The sequence below is a fragment of the Haemaphysalis longicornis genome, unplaced genomic scaffold (genome assembly GCF_048455015.1).
Source record: "Haemaphysalis longicornis isolate Haplotype H1 unplaced genomic scaffold, Haemaphysalis longicornis Haplotype H1 scaffold_6, whole genome shotgun sequence".
NCBI lineage: Eukaryota > Metazoa > Arthropoda > Arachnida > Ixodida > Ixodidae > Haemaphysalis > Haemaphysalis longicornis.
The window spans coordinates 59676025-59691395 of NW_027526407.1; the positions used below are offsets into that span (position 1 = coordinate 59676025).

At 48.5% G+C, this 15371-nt stretch overlaps 1 protein-coding gene and 1 non-coding gene across 7 annotated transcripts in view; both read right to left on the reverse strand.

Moving 5' to 3' along the window:
• LOC144142771 (uncharacterized) overlaps window positions 1-15371 on the reverse strand; it is a 43930-nt gene that overhangs the window by 18845 nt on the left and 9714 nt on the right. For 3 of the 6 annotated variants that reach the window (XM_077674484.1, XM_077674482.1, XM_077674483.1), the window contains exon 2: window positions 1153-1326. In XM_077674484.1, the coding sequence (XP_077530610.1) occupies window positions 1153-1316 (164 nt within the window). In that variant the 5' untranslated portion in view covers window positions 1317-1326. Of the gene's footprint in view, window positions 1-1152; window positions 1327-1933; window positions 1956-2052; window positions 2296-15371 lie in introns of those variants that run through there. The other 3 variants (XM_077674480.1, XM_077674479.1, XM_077674481.1) reach the window with 3 other exon arrangements.
• Trnat-agu (transfer RNA threonine (anticodon AGU)) lies at window positions 261-333 on the reverse strand. Its single transcript has one exon. It is a non-coding gene; the product is annotated as a tRNA-Thr (tRNA).

Below are 15371 nucleotides of genomic sequence, written 5' to 3' on the forward strand. Positions count from 1 at the left end.
AAGGAAAAACGGCGGCCGAGGTCTTCTTGACTGCCAACCCTTATTTCTGTTCTATGTATATATATATATATATATATATATATATATATATATATATATATATAGCGAATCAGAAAATGGGAAATGAAGGGCTCCGTGAAATAAGACAGGAAATAAGGGTTGGCAGTCAAGAAAACCTCGGAAAGCAAAGGGGAGGTTGTGGTGGGTCATAGAAAGAGACGAAGAATTTTTTGAGTCGAAAAGAAAGTGGTGAAAAAATGCCCGCCTGGTGGGATCCGAACCCACAACCTCCAGAATACTGGTCTGGTGCGATAACCACTACGCTACCGGCGGGGCTGTTTCCCCAGCACTTTCTCGGGTATTTATGTTGAGGTATTTTTGTTTCCTGCACCTGGGGGTGGTAGCCAGCGCCACTCGGAGTACTCGGGGTGAAGGGGACCTTCTTTTGAACCCCCGGGCCGTGACTCGAGTGTCTACGACATGTCGAGAGTGGTCGACCAGCGTTGAACCCTCTTATATTATATATATATATATATATATACTCTCAGGGCCCAAGCATTAGACAGAGGTGTGGGTGAGCAAGTTCGGAGAAACCAGAAAGCAGCATATAAAAAATACAAACATACAATGGCAGTCTGAAAACTAAACGAACTATAACAAGACTGCTAAAATAAGCAAGATACAGGGCAGTTACAATGCCATATTCACCAGAAATATCAATACTCAACTTGTATACGAGACGAAAAGAAGTGCTTAAAGACTCGTTCCTAGCTAAAACAGCAATAATGTGCAACCTTTCCTATTCCTTTATGCGGTTTTTGAATCACGATTCACGCGTTGAAACCGACGGACTCGTTCGGATACGCACGGTACTGTCACGTTTGCACACTACATGGCGCCACTTTTCATCATCATCATCATCACCATCAGCCTATCTACGCCACCTTTCAGACTTAAAATTTCAGTGCCAAATTAAAATTATTTCCTCCTGTTTACTGAAAAATTCATCGTGGTTACCCCAGTATATAAAACGCTGGCTTGCATTTAGACCTAGAGGACACGGACTTGACAAAAATCGGTTGTCTGTCCCTTTAATAACCCAGTGCCCACTATCAATGACAGTCATGCATGGTTAAAAAAAAAACAGCTCACAGAGGCGATCCAGGATTGGATCCGGCGTCTCTGTTTTCGAGGTCGAGACAGAGTCGCTTGGGCGATCTGGCGGCACTGAAGACATCGTCCAGGGTGGAGTCCCGCGTATGAACAAACATTATGTTTTCATTGGTCGCGCACGGCTTGAGGCAGTACTCGGACATTCTGCGGATCCTGCGCGGAATAGAAAGATGCGGCAATTAGTTTAGAACGAAATCAAAACAAACAAACAAAAAAGAAAAGGTAATGCACTAAGAGAACGCCCAGAGGCAACGATAGATTGACAAGTTGGTTGGTGACATAATATAAGAAGCGCGAAAGAGCACATGTGACATATACAAAAAGAAAGAAGCGCGAAAGAGCACATGACGTACTAGAGAACTCAGAGAACATACCAAGAGAGCAGTTACAATGTAACAACCGCCTCAAGGCTCCAGTTAAAAAGGGGGGTGTAAAAAAGTCGTCTATTACTGAATCCGCAAGTTTGGCTGTGTAAAACGCGAGTAATTGCGTCATTCGCCACTTTCGAGTGTGCCATTTAACAGACGAAAAACTCCGCGAAACGGTAGCGTTCAACCGGTAACACTCTTTCACAGCAGCGAGACGTTTTTCGTCACTTGAGTTACATATTGAACAAAACGTCCGCAGCTGCCTTCTAAAATCTTAGCGTCAATTAAAAAAAATGTCCAGGAAAAATGTTTGTCAGGCAGACACAGGAACGCGAACGCGCCAAACCAACCCCCCAACACCACCGCCATAAATGACGTCACAGCTGACGCACCGTCACTTTGCGAGGTGCTCCAAGGAAACGATAGGCGTAGAAGCGGCATCGGTGAAACTATTTGGCGACGTCTCAACCACACAGCGAACCAAGACAGCGGTGTCTTCACCACGACTTACCGCGAACGCGGCTTTTCCCCACACCATCTATACCCAGGACAGAAGATCGGTTCTACCGAAGTTCGATGTACGCAGGGTTCGAGTTTTCAGCGAGGCCTAAGCCCGAGATATTCGTCTTGGAAGCACCGGACAGTCAGGCTTCAGCAAGCGTTCGCGCACTGCCCAAAAGAACAACACGCCGGCAAGCCACGGCACGCGACTGCTGGCGGTATCGTGCGAGCCAGACTGAACGCAGGCCGCTCGACGCCGCAGCAGATGTTTCCTATCTTCCGCGGAGCACGCCGGGGTCGTGACGTAGACGGCCTGGCTGGGATGACGTCACCGTTTTTTTTTTTCTCGGAGTGCGAACACCGGGACGAAGCGGAACGAGGTGCGCCACCTCCAAGAAAGGAAACGTGCACTCGCGACTGTTTAGGACACGACGGCATTTCTTGCCGGAACCCATTTTCACAACGGAAATAGGACATAACGAACTTTAGAACTTGAATGCCGACACTAAGAACATACACTGTAGAACGTTGCAGCGATTAAAAGGGCCATAAAGAGAAAATACAACCATGAAGTTTCAAAACTTCAAGCCTTTGGTTATCTGTGGGCACGCCCGCATCATGTGGACCATGCTTGCCAGGCTTTCGCAATGGCACACACACCATAGACACATGGGAGGCTCTGATGCTCAGCCCAACGAAAAATCATCAATCAAGCTCAGGCAGCCGCCAGGTCCCAAGGGATACTGGCCGACTCCTAGCAAGGGTTTTAAAAAACCCATTGACTGATACTAAATAAAAGTTTTTCATCATCATCATCAAGCCTTTGGTAACTCGCTCAGCGCCATTTCAGCCTCTAAAGGTGTTTTTTTAACAAAAAAAATGCACCGTCGGAAAACTTTCAAATTTCGCGCTACAGTGACGCAATATGGGAAGTAGCGACGTATTATGGGCTAGCGCTAAAAGCATACTTATCAGTGTATTAACTCCACGATAGCGTGCAATCAGTCGGAACTAAAGACCCCACTACAATCGCCCAGACATGTCTGTTGATGGCGGCCGCCAATCGAACAAACAAGATGCTGTGACGTCACATGTGACGCTACAGCGACGTCGCTGGGCAGTGACTGGGAAGACAACCTCACCAATGCTATGCCTCCCGATGCCTCGGAAGATTATCCTCCATTTGAAGATCGGAATTTTATCATAGCCCTTGGGCTGTTCGGCGTAGAGAGTGGTCTTTCAAGATTAGTGTAGAATCGGGCCTACTCCGGCCGTGAAAATCCCCTAATGGTAGATTTACACCTTAGCCTGACCTCCGCGGTCTGAAGGGAACCCCTGTACCGTCTTCATGGACGCATCGTCTTTTTAACTGGGCTACTCCTCCATTGCCCTCCTTCCCCTACCCCTATTTTGGCCGCATGGCCTTCCCTCGCCTAATAAAGGACTACAACAACAACAACACAGTAGAATACGCTTTTTTTTAAATATATCCATTAACCATTTGAAATTTCCGATAAAATTATTATCACTGCTTAATTAACGGGACGTAGGAGTCTCTTTAATGGACCAAACATGCATTTTCTCCTCGTGTCCCCTTAAACGTACCGCGTTTAGCGTTGTCCTTTCCATTTGCTGCAAAATTAATGGACGAATAGCAAGCCAGAAACTGCGCATACATTTCGGTTCGTCTGACGATGCGTGACATCGCACGAAGCCCGAGCTCAGATGGGGTTTTCGTCGCAGGCCAGAAGAAGCGATTAAAATGCCAGATACCTTAATTATCATCAACAACCTGTCTACGCCTAGTGAAGGGCAAATGCCTCTCCCATAGATCTCCAATTATCCCGGTCCTGTGCAAACTGTGACCAATTTATCCCCTCAAACTTCTTGATCTCATCTGCCCATCTAACTTTCTGCCGCCCCCTGCAACGCTTGCCTTCTCTTAGGGATCCACTCTGTTACCCCTAATAACCAGCGGTTATCTTGCCTTCGCATTACATGCCCTGCCCACGTCCATTTCTTCTTAATTTCTACTAGTATGTCTTTAACACGCGTTTGTTCCCTGACCCACTCCGCTCTCCTCTTGTCCCGTAATGTTACACCTATCATCTTCCGTTCCATTGCTCGCTGAGTCGTTCTCAATTCAAGTTGAACCCTCTTAGTGAGCCTCCAAGATTCCGCCCCGTAGGTGAGTACCAGTAAGATTCAACTGTCATACACTTTCTTCTTCAGGGAGAATGGTACGCTGCCATTCATGTTTTTCTCCTCAAGATATATCTTACCTAACTGAATTTACCTTCAACGCCACAGCTTCGAGGGTACGTTCCGACAAGTTTAAGTGGCAAAGAACAATCACGAGAGGCATTTCATTTTGGTTAAGGGTAATTTTTGTGGGGATGGAGTTTAAATCGACAAACTCCTTAGTAGTGACAAAGAAGCTCCTCGGGAAAAAAAAAAAAAAAACTTACTTCGATATAAGCGATACTTAGTTAAAAGCGAGGATGATTTGCTCTTCACGTACTACATTGAGGACCGCGAAAAACTTCGAATAAAGCGATATTTTGAAAAAAACAAAAAAAAACAAACCATTTCGTTACAACGCGAATTTACTGTACGCGAGGTTGAAAAGGAATAACGGGCACTGCCGGAATACGCGTTTCGACGAACGAACGCCGAGCGGAAAACAGCAATGCCGATACATTGCCACCATTTCCAAAGAGGGCAGTCAAAGAATCGGAAATGACTATGCTCGAAAGAGTGTTCGCGTTGCAACGAACGAGTCAAAAAGTCAACACGGGCGAGCCTCGGCGGCTTGCCGCCGGGATAACGCCTTGCCACGGGGTTGGTGTTATCCAGGCCGAAAGTCACCCGAAGCACTCGCGTCACAGAAAAGTCGCGTCAACAACAGACGAAGAAAAGTTTGGGCGCGTTTTAACTTGGTTGCCGAGATGGGCCAGCTGTAAGAAAGGAGCATCGTTCCCGGCAAAAAACAAAACAAAAACAGATCAGGGATAATTCTTCCAAATAAACTGATAAGAATGTAAGACATGATGATTAGGTTGTGCTCATATAAGCAGGCACACTGAACATATACATGCGCGGATTACCCGTGATAGGCTCAACAGTTCGCTTGCTTTAAACAAGCACGTTCCCCTACACATCCGACTGCATATATGCACTTGCCCAATCAGCGTTCACCTAAATACGAATGCTGTGGACATTCATGCTCCCTGTACCACATAGTCTGGGCATGTAGCCAAAACCCGGACTTGCCACCCCTTTCCCTACAACCAAACTCGAGCAGTGGGGGATTGGGCTGTCCGCATACCTTTAACGGTCACTCATGGACCCGTTAACTAAAACCTAAGTATGGCGTATACAGCCGCTTTGCTAAAGAGATGGTGACCGGACGTGCACATGAGCAGTTTTCTAATCATTCACCTAACGGTAAGGTTTTCTCCAATACAGGCTTCTTGTCAATACAAGAAACACGAGGTTTCTGGGGTGCCAGAGTCCTCAACACGCAGTTCCGGGTAATAGGGACAGTAACCACGGAGACGAAGAAAAGAACCATGTACATACAAACTTTGCTCCAAGAGTACGACTTTTTCCGGTGACTTGACGAACGTACTGTAACTGGGAAAGAAAGGCTTCTTTCTAGTCGCCGGTCTTGTGAAGACGTCCACACGACATGCACGTGTCATTTCACGAATATAAATTTTAGACCCGCACACACACACACACACACACACACACACACAAAAACAAACAAACAAAGAGGTTGAACTTGGAGGTAACACGATGTCGACAGGTTGGTTGCAATTCTGCCCAACGGGTCCATGATCAAGCCACGACAGCGCTGCATAGAAGAGCGCTTATCTAAGATATCAGGGCGTACAGATAAGGCATTCATCGTCTCAAGTGGCCATTCACCGTCCGAGTGGCCCTGTCACACCTCGCTACGCAGCACGAGCTAGCCGCCAAATACCATCAGATGCATTGTGCTGCAGACAAGGAGTGGAGAGCGCTTCCATATAAGTCTCGTCAAGACACTTCTTCAGCTTATGGCAAGATGTGAACGAATGCTCCAAGCAGGTCTAACAGTAACCACGGACGCGATGTGAAAACGCCCGCCGTCCGAGACATCGTTATGTCCTTCGAAACTGGGGCCGAAGGGGGGGGGGGGAGAGGGGGGGGGGGGTGCACATAATGACCACACTCGAGCCGGCACGTCCGCTGTTAGCACAGCGAATACACACGAACCAACGCAAAGACGAACGCAGAAAAAAAGAGGATAACACAATGCCGGCAGACAGCCAGATTCAACCCGACACGCACATATTTCTTTTCAGATACACGCGCGCTGCCGGCATTACTTCGTACACAGCTGCAGTGCACGACTGCTTTATAAATAGAGGCCACTCACGACCCCCGAGTCGCCCATGTGTCTACCGCTTAAACGCCAACGGTCGCGCGCGCCCTGTATTCCCACCTCTCTCTCTCTCTCTAGACGACGATATATATAACGCTGGACAAACACGAGGAAGTCGTTACTATCTTACCTCCTCCACCGCCCCCCACCCTCTCCTTCGTGCTTCAACCAGGGCCTCCAGCATCCGTCCTTTTCAAAAAAGCGTTCCCGACGCGACCGTTGAAACAATGGGAGGTTCCACAAGTGGTTGCTGCTCGCTCTCCAGCGGAGAGTAGAGCGGATAATCGCTGCTCGCCAGGAGGTTTCTCTCTCCGAGAGAGATTAAAGACAAAAAAAGGGGGGAGATATTGACGCGAGCCTCGACAGAGATAAAAGGGCAACGGAGATAATACAGCGCTTGAAGCTATAGGAGGGGGTGGGTGTGGAACGGAGCATTGTCGTCTCTCTCATTCCTCACTCGCACGCAAGAGCACTTGACGGAGCTGGCGCAGAAGAAAGCGACGCAGCAGTAGGCTGCCTTCTTGAAACATGCGGACGAGCGATTTCCTTTTGTTCTCGAGGCATTTCTCGCAGTCGAGACGCGTCGTCGTCGGCTGAAGTGGAGAGGAAAAGGCGGGAACACAGTTCGCGCTCTTGCGGAGTACCAAATTGCGCCGTGTGAGAACGTCGTGCCTCCTTCGTGGATGCTGAGACGTCTACAAAGATAAATTTTGCAGGTGCTGTGGCGATACACACACCCGTCGAGCACGACGTAAGCTATTCATAATCATTTCGATGAGGATTTACGTCCCAGTTACCACGCCTTTAATTGTAAATGCGTTTTTTTTCCTCAAGAATTTTTCTTTGGTATTCATTCCTGCGAATACTATCTGTCGGACGGGCGGACACACACGCACACACACGCGTTTTTTTTTTGCAAGATCCCTCTTTCATTTCCGAACCCCCCTGTAATACGAATAAATTTGTGTCTTCAGTTAACACCACTCCGTCTGAATTCATTCAAACTGGCGAGAGAACTGCAAGACAGTTCACTATAAACATTAGGCATCGCAAATTAACTCTGCCTTTTGATTGCGTTTGCTTTTAACATTTGCTTTCATCGAAATCCCTAGGATAAAATGCCACTTAAACTCCACCATGTTGCGAGGCACCGCTGCTTGCTTGTCAGCCGTCTCTGGCGTTACGTAAATCTTCATTTCCATGGCTCTCAGGCCTGCTATTTTGTTTCAAGTATTAAATAAAAATGATAATTACGGTGGCATTGGTAGAACAGGGGAATGATAGATTAAGCGTTTCCATTAAGAGCCAGCAGATACAGAGTCAAGAGACAAAAAGAAGTAAATAGGCTTAACAATGAACATTGTGGCTAAGTTGGAAACTCTGGGTCTGCGGATTTGGTTCGGACCATTCTACTGCCCGCTCTGCCTGCGCAACGAATTCATTAAAACGAAAAAGCCCGAAAAAAAAAAAAACATCAAACGTGGGTACGGAAATAAAGCAAACCAGTTTTGCACAAAGGCTGCCTTCTTTAGAATGAAAATACCACCAAATATTTCAATACCTTTTAGGCGAATAGATAGCAACAATATTCGCCAGCCCCGATCACCAAGTTCTCAATGGGGCAATGACAATACGCTCGGAACGCCGACTGCATTCTAAATTGCAGAACAAAGGGTCCCGGCTGTATAACCGAAAAAAAAAAAAGCCGTCCTGTCGATGACGTCAATCATAGCGTCAAACGCATCCCAAACTGCAGAACAAGCCAGTCCCAGATGCAAAACAGAAAAAAAAAAAGCAAGAAACAAACGAAAAAGAAAGGTGCCGGCCTGTCGAGGACGCCAATAATAGTGCCGTTACAACGGATGTCCCAAAGTCGCGAGAGGACGCGCATCAGGGCCTCGCCTGAGCAAACATAACGGGGGCGAGCGACGACCCGACGGGCAGCAAGTTGATGGGCCGCCATCCAGACGTCAGATTAAGCCGAGACAAAAGCGGGCCCGCGGATGTCAGCAGGCGCGCCGTAGCGATCGCAAAGTAAATCGCCACGAGAGAGTAGGGACAACCCCGAGTGACATGTGTTCCCGGCATAGGCGGCGTAACAAGTGGCGCTGGCTCGCTGAACGCCGGACAACCTGTTACATGTCGGCCTCTACGCCGAGCCGTTCTACGCGAACTGCTTCTCTGATCCGGTAGTTCGGTACAACGCTGCGAGAAGTCTTTCACGAAAGAGTACCGCGGACTTAACGTTTTCAAATAGGAGGTGTCGCGTTTGGAGTATTTTAAGCTTTTGCAAAGAACTTCGCTCAATCGTGGATAAAATGGCTTGTCTACTTTAAACGAACCGTAAGCAGGTTTGAACAAAATGGACAGGAAGAATAACAAAAATGTAAGCGGCTATAAACCAAGATCATGTACGAGTATGGAAAAGCCCCATTAGAGAGTTATAGCAGAGCCGAGAACCGGTCCCGGTACGGTATCCGGTAGGCGACCGGCGCCAGTGCGCGTGCGCAAAGGCGGCAAACCTAGTTGTGCGCATGCGTGCCGGGTACTGTACCGGGACCGGTTCTCCGCCCTGCTATAAGTCTCCATTACCATGCATGGATGCCCAAGCGAATGACGGAACCACAGGTAAGACGAAAGACACCAACAAAACGATGCGTTCAATCGATTGCACTGCCAGCAAGCGGAAGTGGATATGTGGTGTTGGCACGATTCGTGCTCATGGCACACGGTTAGTATCTTTCCAGGTGCTGCCCAAGGGCAACGAACGAAAACAACAACAACAACAACAACAAAGCAAAACGCGCACACCTTAGACGCATCGCACTTCAGGAGAAATCCGTCCTTGTTAGGTGTTCGAACCCCTTCGAAATCCGGGACAAATCCATAGCCTGCCTTAGAGCCACAGTTCAAAGCTGGATTAAAAACAACCAATTTCCATCATACCGGTAGGTCAACAAACAAGTGAAACGCGTACACCTTAGGCAAATCGCACTTCAGGAGAAATCCGTCCTCGTTCAGTGTTCGAGCCCCATGGAAATCCGGGACACATCCATAGCCAATTTCGGAGGCACGGTTCGAAGCTGGATTAAAAACAACCAATTTCCCTCATACCGGTAGGTCACGGGCGAACAGCCGCCGACCTTGCGGGGAAGTTCTCAGCGAACAGCAGCCGCTCATTCTCACGCTCTGTACGTGTAACCTCCCTAATTGGACCGGCCGCAGCCTTCGCAGCACTGCACCCAACTGCGCAGACGGTGCGGTCAGACCCTCACCCCTCCCCTCGCCTCTCCACATTCGCTTTCGGACGAGCGTACCGTAACGGACTCCGCACTGCACGCGACAACCTCGCGCCGAGTGAACTATGCCAGCTGTGACCGTTAGTCGGCGGAGGAACTCGGCCACCTGTGCCACAGCACGCACCGTCGCCTCTTCTTTGCAACACCCCCGAGATACTCGAAAGGCCTGGGAACTGCCTCCTGGCTTTTCTTACTCAACACTAGTCGAAAAATCTTGCCGTACTTCAACGACGTTCCCAGGTATTAGCCAATCAGAACGACCGACGAGTCTCATTAAACATATTTCGAGACAAGCTCTGAAAGGAGCTTTCTTATCTAGGTGTTGATCCCTTTCAAGCTTGATGCGCGCAGCGCGTTGTTGCGCCACGAAAACACGTTCGCGCATGCGCACTAGGTTCACCCGTACAGGATGGACCAACGGCTGGTCGTTACGCGCATTTGGACAGTGTTTATAACACATGTTGAACCTCAGCGCAAACGACGAGACAAAGGACGATAGCAACAGGACGTGACTTACTACTGGATTTATACGCACGTTTATAAGGCACTCACGGCCGTTCTTTTCGGCGTGATATCGCACGCCAGCTAGCGCGAACCAGTGGAAGTCGTACAGCACGTGTACCGCGGTTACAATATAGAGCAACGGCGAAACCAGCTTTCCCAGCAGCATTTCGTTGTTCTGACAATGAACGATAAAAGATAACGATGACGGGATGGGATGATCCGTATACATGCTAGCGAAGTGGCGTGTGACGTATGTTACAACACCATTCCTGACCGGTGTGTTGCTTTTGCACGCTGGTAATTTACAGTCATCGCGCTTGATACGGTAGTGAGATACATCGTGCTGCAAGCACTTACGGCCTTCGTGCCACACCCATAAACGTTACAGATACAGCCCTGCGTGCTCAGTCAGACAACTGGGCACTGACATGTGCACAAGATAGCAATATATAATAATATATATATATATATATATATATATATATATATATATATATACACTTGTGCCTGCATGAACACCCTCACAAAAAGCCATGTAGGCTGCGGTCCGTATGCTCCACAGCGTCCTATACGGACGCACAGGCCGTAACACATGATAGCAGTCCCTCGTATACTCAGATACCGCCTACCCACCGCTGGTAAAAGGAAATAAGGACGGGAAGGACGACAGCACGAACCTAATGACATTAATACGCGCGAGGCATTTACGCGCTGAAGCAGCTGGCCCACGACAGCATCTGCTGATCATTATTGAGAGGTTTGCGTACCAAACGCCCCCCGGGCGCCGCACACTCGAACAGTCACTGCTCGCGGAACACGCGCGACACGGTTCATCTGAGCCGAACGCCATCAACGGAAGCCAAGAGTGAAACGCGTAAAAACGAATTCGAAGTTCCCGCCATTCGTGTGACGTCACTACGAGGCGCGGGCGGCGGTTGGCGTCACTGGCACTTCGGCTGCCGCGCAGCTGCGCTTGCGCTGGAATGTCGCCAGTCCCTGGACGAAACTAATGGCGCGAAACGTCGAGCTCACGCCGATGATTAACGACGCACTGACGTTTTATGAATGACGTTTACACGGAGAGAGGCAAAAATGTGTGCGACCGAAGCAGTCACGACACCGCGTTCCGCAAAGCTCCGCCATTTAAAAGGGACTAATGGAGGTTCAGATGATGGCTCAACACAACGCTTGCACCGTTATTTTCTTTTTGGTCGGTATCTGTCCAACCGCTCTACCGCTGTAGGGTGCCAATTTGAACTTCAAACCGGGGACGGGTGGGGAAAAGTTAAAAGGGGCACTGAGATGGGGTTCTTTGTGAGGTCGACGGTATCGCGCCGCAACGGCTATTTATTGAACTAATCTGTGACGTAGCAGTCCGACGTTGATTACAGAATTTTTTTACGAGCGTAAAAACACCAGAAAGCTACGAAAACATCTTTCGCGTGTGTCTGCGTTTGTACAGTGGCAGATATTTGTGTATACCGGGGAGTAAAGCAATTACCCACCGGGCTCGACGCTCACCTGTTCTTGGCAAAAGGATCGAGCGTGTGTGAACAGTGAACTTTGTGAACTGTGAACAGTGTGAAAAGTGAACATTCGCTGAACTGCCCTTTCGGCTACTTTTCTATAGCCCTCTCCCCCCAGGGCATCTGTCCTCCTTACCTCAATAAAGTAATTCTCTTTCTCTCTTTCTCTTCTCGGTGTTTGGACGACGACGACCCAAGGTTACTTCCCTAGGTTAGGCGTTTCAACTTGCGCGCTAGCACGCCCCGCTGATCAGACAAAAAATTCCACCGGTAACGGGTTGATTGATTGTGGAGTTAAGTGCGCAGAAGGTACACCTGGACTGGGGGGCTCCGCAAAAATTTCGACCACCTGGAGATCTTTAACGTGCGCCAAAATCTCGACACAGACGTTTACGCTTTTCGCCTACACCAGAAAAGCGGCCACCGTGGCCGCGGTCGAACCCGCGTCCTCGGGCTCAGCAGCCCAACGTCATAGCCACTGAGTCACCTCGGCGAGTAACGGGTTGACAGCGAGGGATAAACAACGACTGATACTTTCCCCCCAAGCAGTTGCAGCAGTTGCAGCTACTTTACAGCCACTGTTTTTTTCTTCTTCTATTCAATTCCTTCGTCACTACAGCTTTTCCCGCCCTGAAAAGTATGCTATACATCTTTCGGTGTAGTAATCTCCACCCAGCAATATGCCCTGTTCCGCAATTTCCACGACTGAGACGACCACGAAACGTCCCTCACACGAAAGCAAAGGAGCTCCCAAAAACGCCACTCAAGCGAAAACAAAACGCGGAAAATCGGTGAGCCCAGACAAACATTAATGTAGACAAACCATCCTGGAAATCGTTGACAAGACGCCGAGGATTCGAGCACATAATTACAAAAGGCCTGGCAGATAACCTGTTTTTGCTATTGTGCGTGCAGAATGGCGGCAAGGATTCAGGTACACAAGTGTACATAATTAAAACAAAAACGGCGCAGACAACGTGTTTGCGCGCCACTGCGCTGTCTGTGTATACAGCAGTGCGCGGACGTGCTCCGTCGACGTCCTCTTCAGCGCCCAGACAGACGGAAAAGGCGCATCGCAGCTACCGTGCGCGCCGACGGAAGCTAAGCTTCATAGTAGTATGGAGGGGAAAAACACGCCGTATAGACAGCTGAAAAACAAGACTCGTGTTCGTGTTACTGGCCCTTCCGGCAGACAGCGTGCCGCGTCGTGGCTTCGCTTCCAACCCAACGCTAGACGACGGTAGAACGCAAACCCTTAAAAAAAAAAAAAAAAAAAAACCTAACAGTTTTCTGCTGGGGCTATGATTTTTAGTACGAAGTGTACGATTTCAAAGCGCTGTATAAATGCACAAAACCAGGCGTGAAAAATACGAACAAATATAGAAAAACCAGACGAACTTAAACGTTACTTCCACCCATGTTCGGTGTCGTCTGCACCCGTATCAGTTGCAGACGACAAAAAACCCGGCGGTGAACGACCGATGAAAAAGCCCGGCACGACGCGCAATCGTGTGCGCTTCACGGCAGCGCCAGATATTCAAATTTGAGGATTTAGGCGCCACTTTTGTGGAAGCAATTTGAAATTACTTTTGGCCGCCAAGAGCTCGCTGATAAGTCGTGTAGCACACTTTGTTGGCGCTGTACTTCGCAATTAACAATCTGACGGTCCGTCTGAATTCACGGGGGAAGCAATGGGAGGGGTTTGGTGGCAGGGTTTGAGCCCTCATTCAAGGGCCTGAGTTCGCCATGGCTTTTAATTCGGCGACGGGTTTAATTTCTCTTTTCCCTGCTCGGAGGGTAACGCAACATGTAGCCTGAAACAGAGCGAGCCGACGAAATTCCGACGCTAATTCTTTTCGACGCATGATGTACGTTTTAACTGAAAGCCACGCGAAATCTCCGCCTGCCGTCGGCTCATAGGCCCGTCGTTTCCGATACCTCTTAACAGCGCTCGAAAGTATACGCAGCTGACGATAGCACCAGCCAATGAGAGGGCGGAGGGACCATTACGTCACGTCGCTCCGCCACGCGCACGCGCCGTTGGCACCTAGTGAGGCATACGACGACGAGCTTCAGGATCTTCTGCGGAATGTCGTCAAGTGCTACAAACGTCTTTTAACAGAGCTCCAAGTCGTTATTGAAGACGATTACACATACAGACATGCGTCGCTCCTTACATTTGCATATAAGCGCGAGTGAAGGCGAATGAACTCGTGCAGTGGGGTCGGTGAACGACGCCTAGGTGAAGTTATAAATGCGCTTTCCCTCCCTAACCAAGCTCATTTATTATAGCAGTGACATGAATGTGGAAGGGCAGCCTTTCACCAAAAAGGACACTGAGCCGAAGCTGCACGAAAGGGCAACGGCTTTGTGAACGTCTGCGCTGACGAGAAAGCTGGCGTCACACCATGCACCCTACAGACATAACTCAATAAATTTAGACTTTGTATATAACTACCGCATTTGCACGATTCCGACTCGCCCCTTAATGTAACGCGCAATTGAGATTGCTTTTGCTTATGAAAATTCCAAAAAGTAATTTGACGCCGATCTTACCGCGCTTATGTAAAGGACATAAACGGAGCACGCGGGTTGGAGATTTTGAGGGGATTTCTCAACCACGTGTCTAGACAGCAACCTCGAAGTGACTTTTTAAGAAAGTCATTCTGAAATAGATCCGGCCACACATACTCTATGCTTGCAGCCGCATAAAGTAGAAATTATTCTCATTTCATGAAGCCGTGCTCCGTTTACTTTTTGTTGTGCACCTGTGCCTGGCAGGAGACATTTTACGTACGAAACCGTAGCACTAGAAATCCCTTGTGCTTCATGAAGCTGCTGATACGGGGGACATTGAAAGCCGATTTCGGTTTGGAGCCCGACTGTAACGCGCACGCGAACTTTAAGGCCTCTTTTAGCGAAGAAAAGGTGCGGGTTAAAATCGTGCGAATACGGTATATTATATACGTTACGTGCGCAGTGCATTTCTACAGAAAATTCCCGTTAAGAACGAACTCGAAGGGACTGTGAACATTTGTTCGGGTTATCAGAAATCCGTCTTGTTAAGCGAACGCTTTTTGTATTGTGCACGTACAAGAAAACAAAAGTGTTGTTCGTATTAACCACTAAATTCGTATTAGCCGAGTTCGTCTTTGCGAGAGTACTGTATTAATGCACGTGGCATCAGAAGACAGACTTGTGTCTTACACACGCAATATTCGGGGCTTATGAGAACGGAAGAGGTTGCAGTCGATCATTTCTGTCAACTTTGCCAGACGAAGACTTCATCCCAGTAAACACAACAAGATTCCAGCAGTATAAGAATACCACCAGGGTTAACGATTGTACCGAGTGGTACCCACGTGAAATTATACGGGGCGCACTGACAGAAATATTATACGGGCTGACAGAAAACGTTTTGCAGAGCAACAACAACAACAACAAAAAAAAAAAAACGTTTTGCTTGCGTTTTTAAGGCTCGTATATTGCGAGTCAAATAGAAACTTTGGTTCGTGATTCGTGAAAGTAGAATCGGGCTGAAAGAAAACCTTTTGCAGAGCAACAAAAA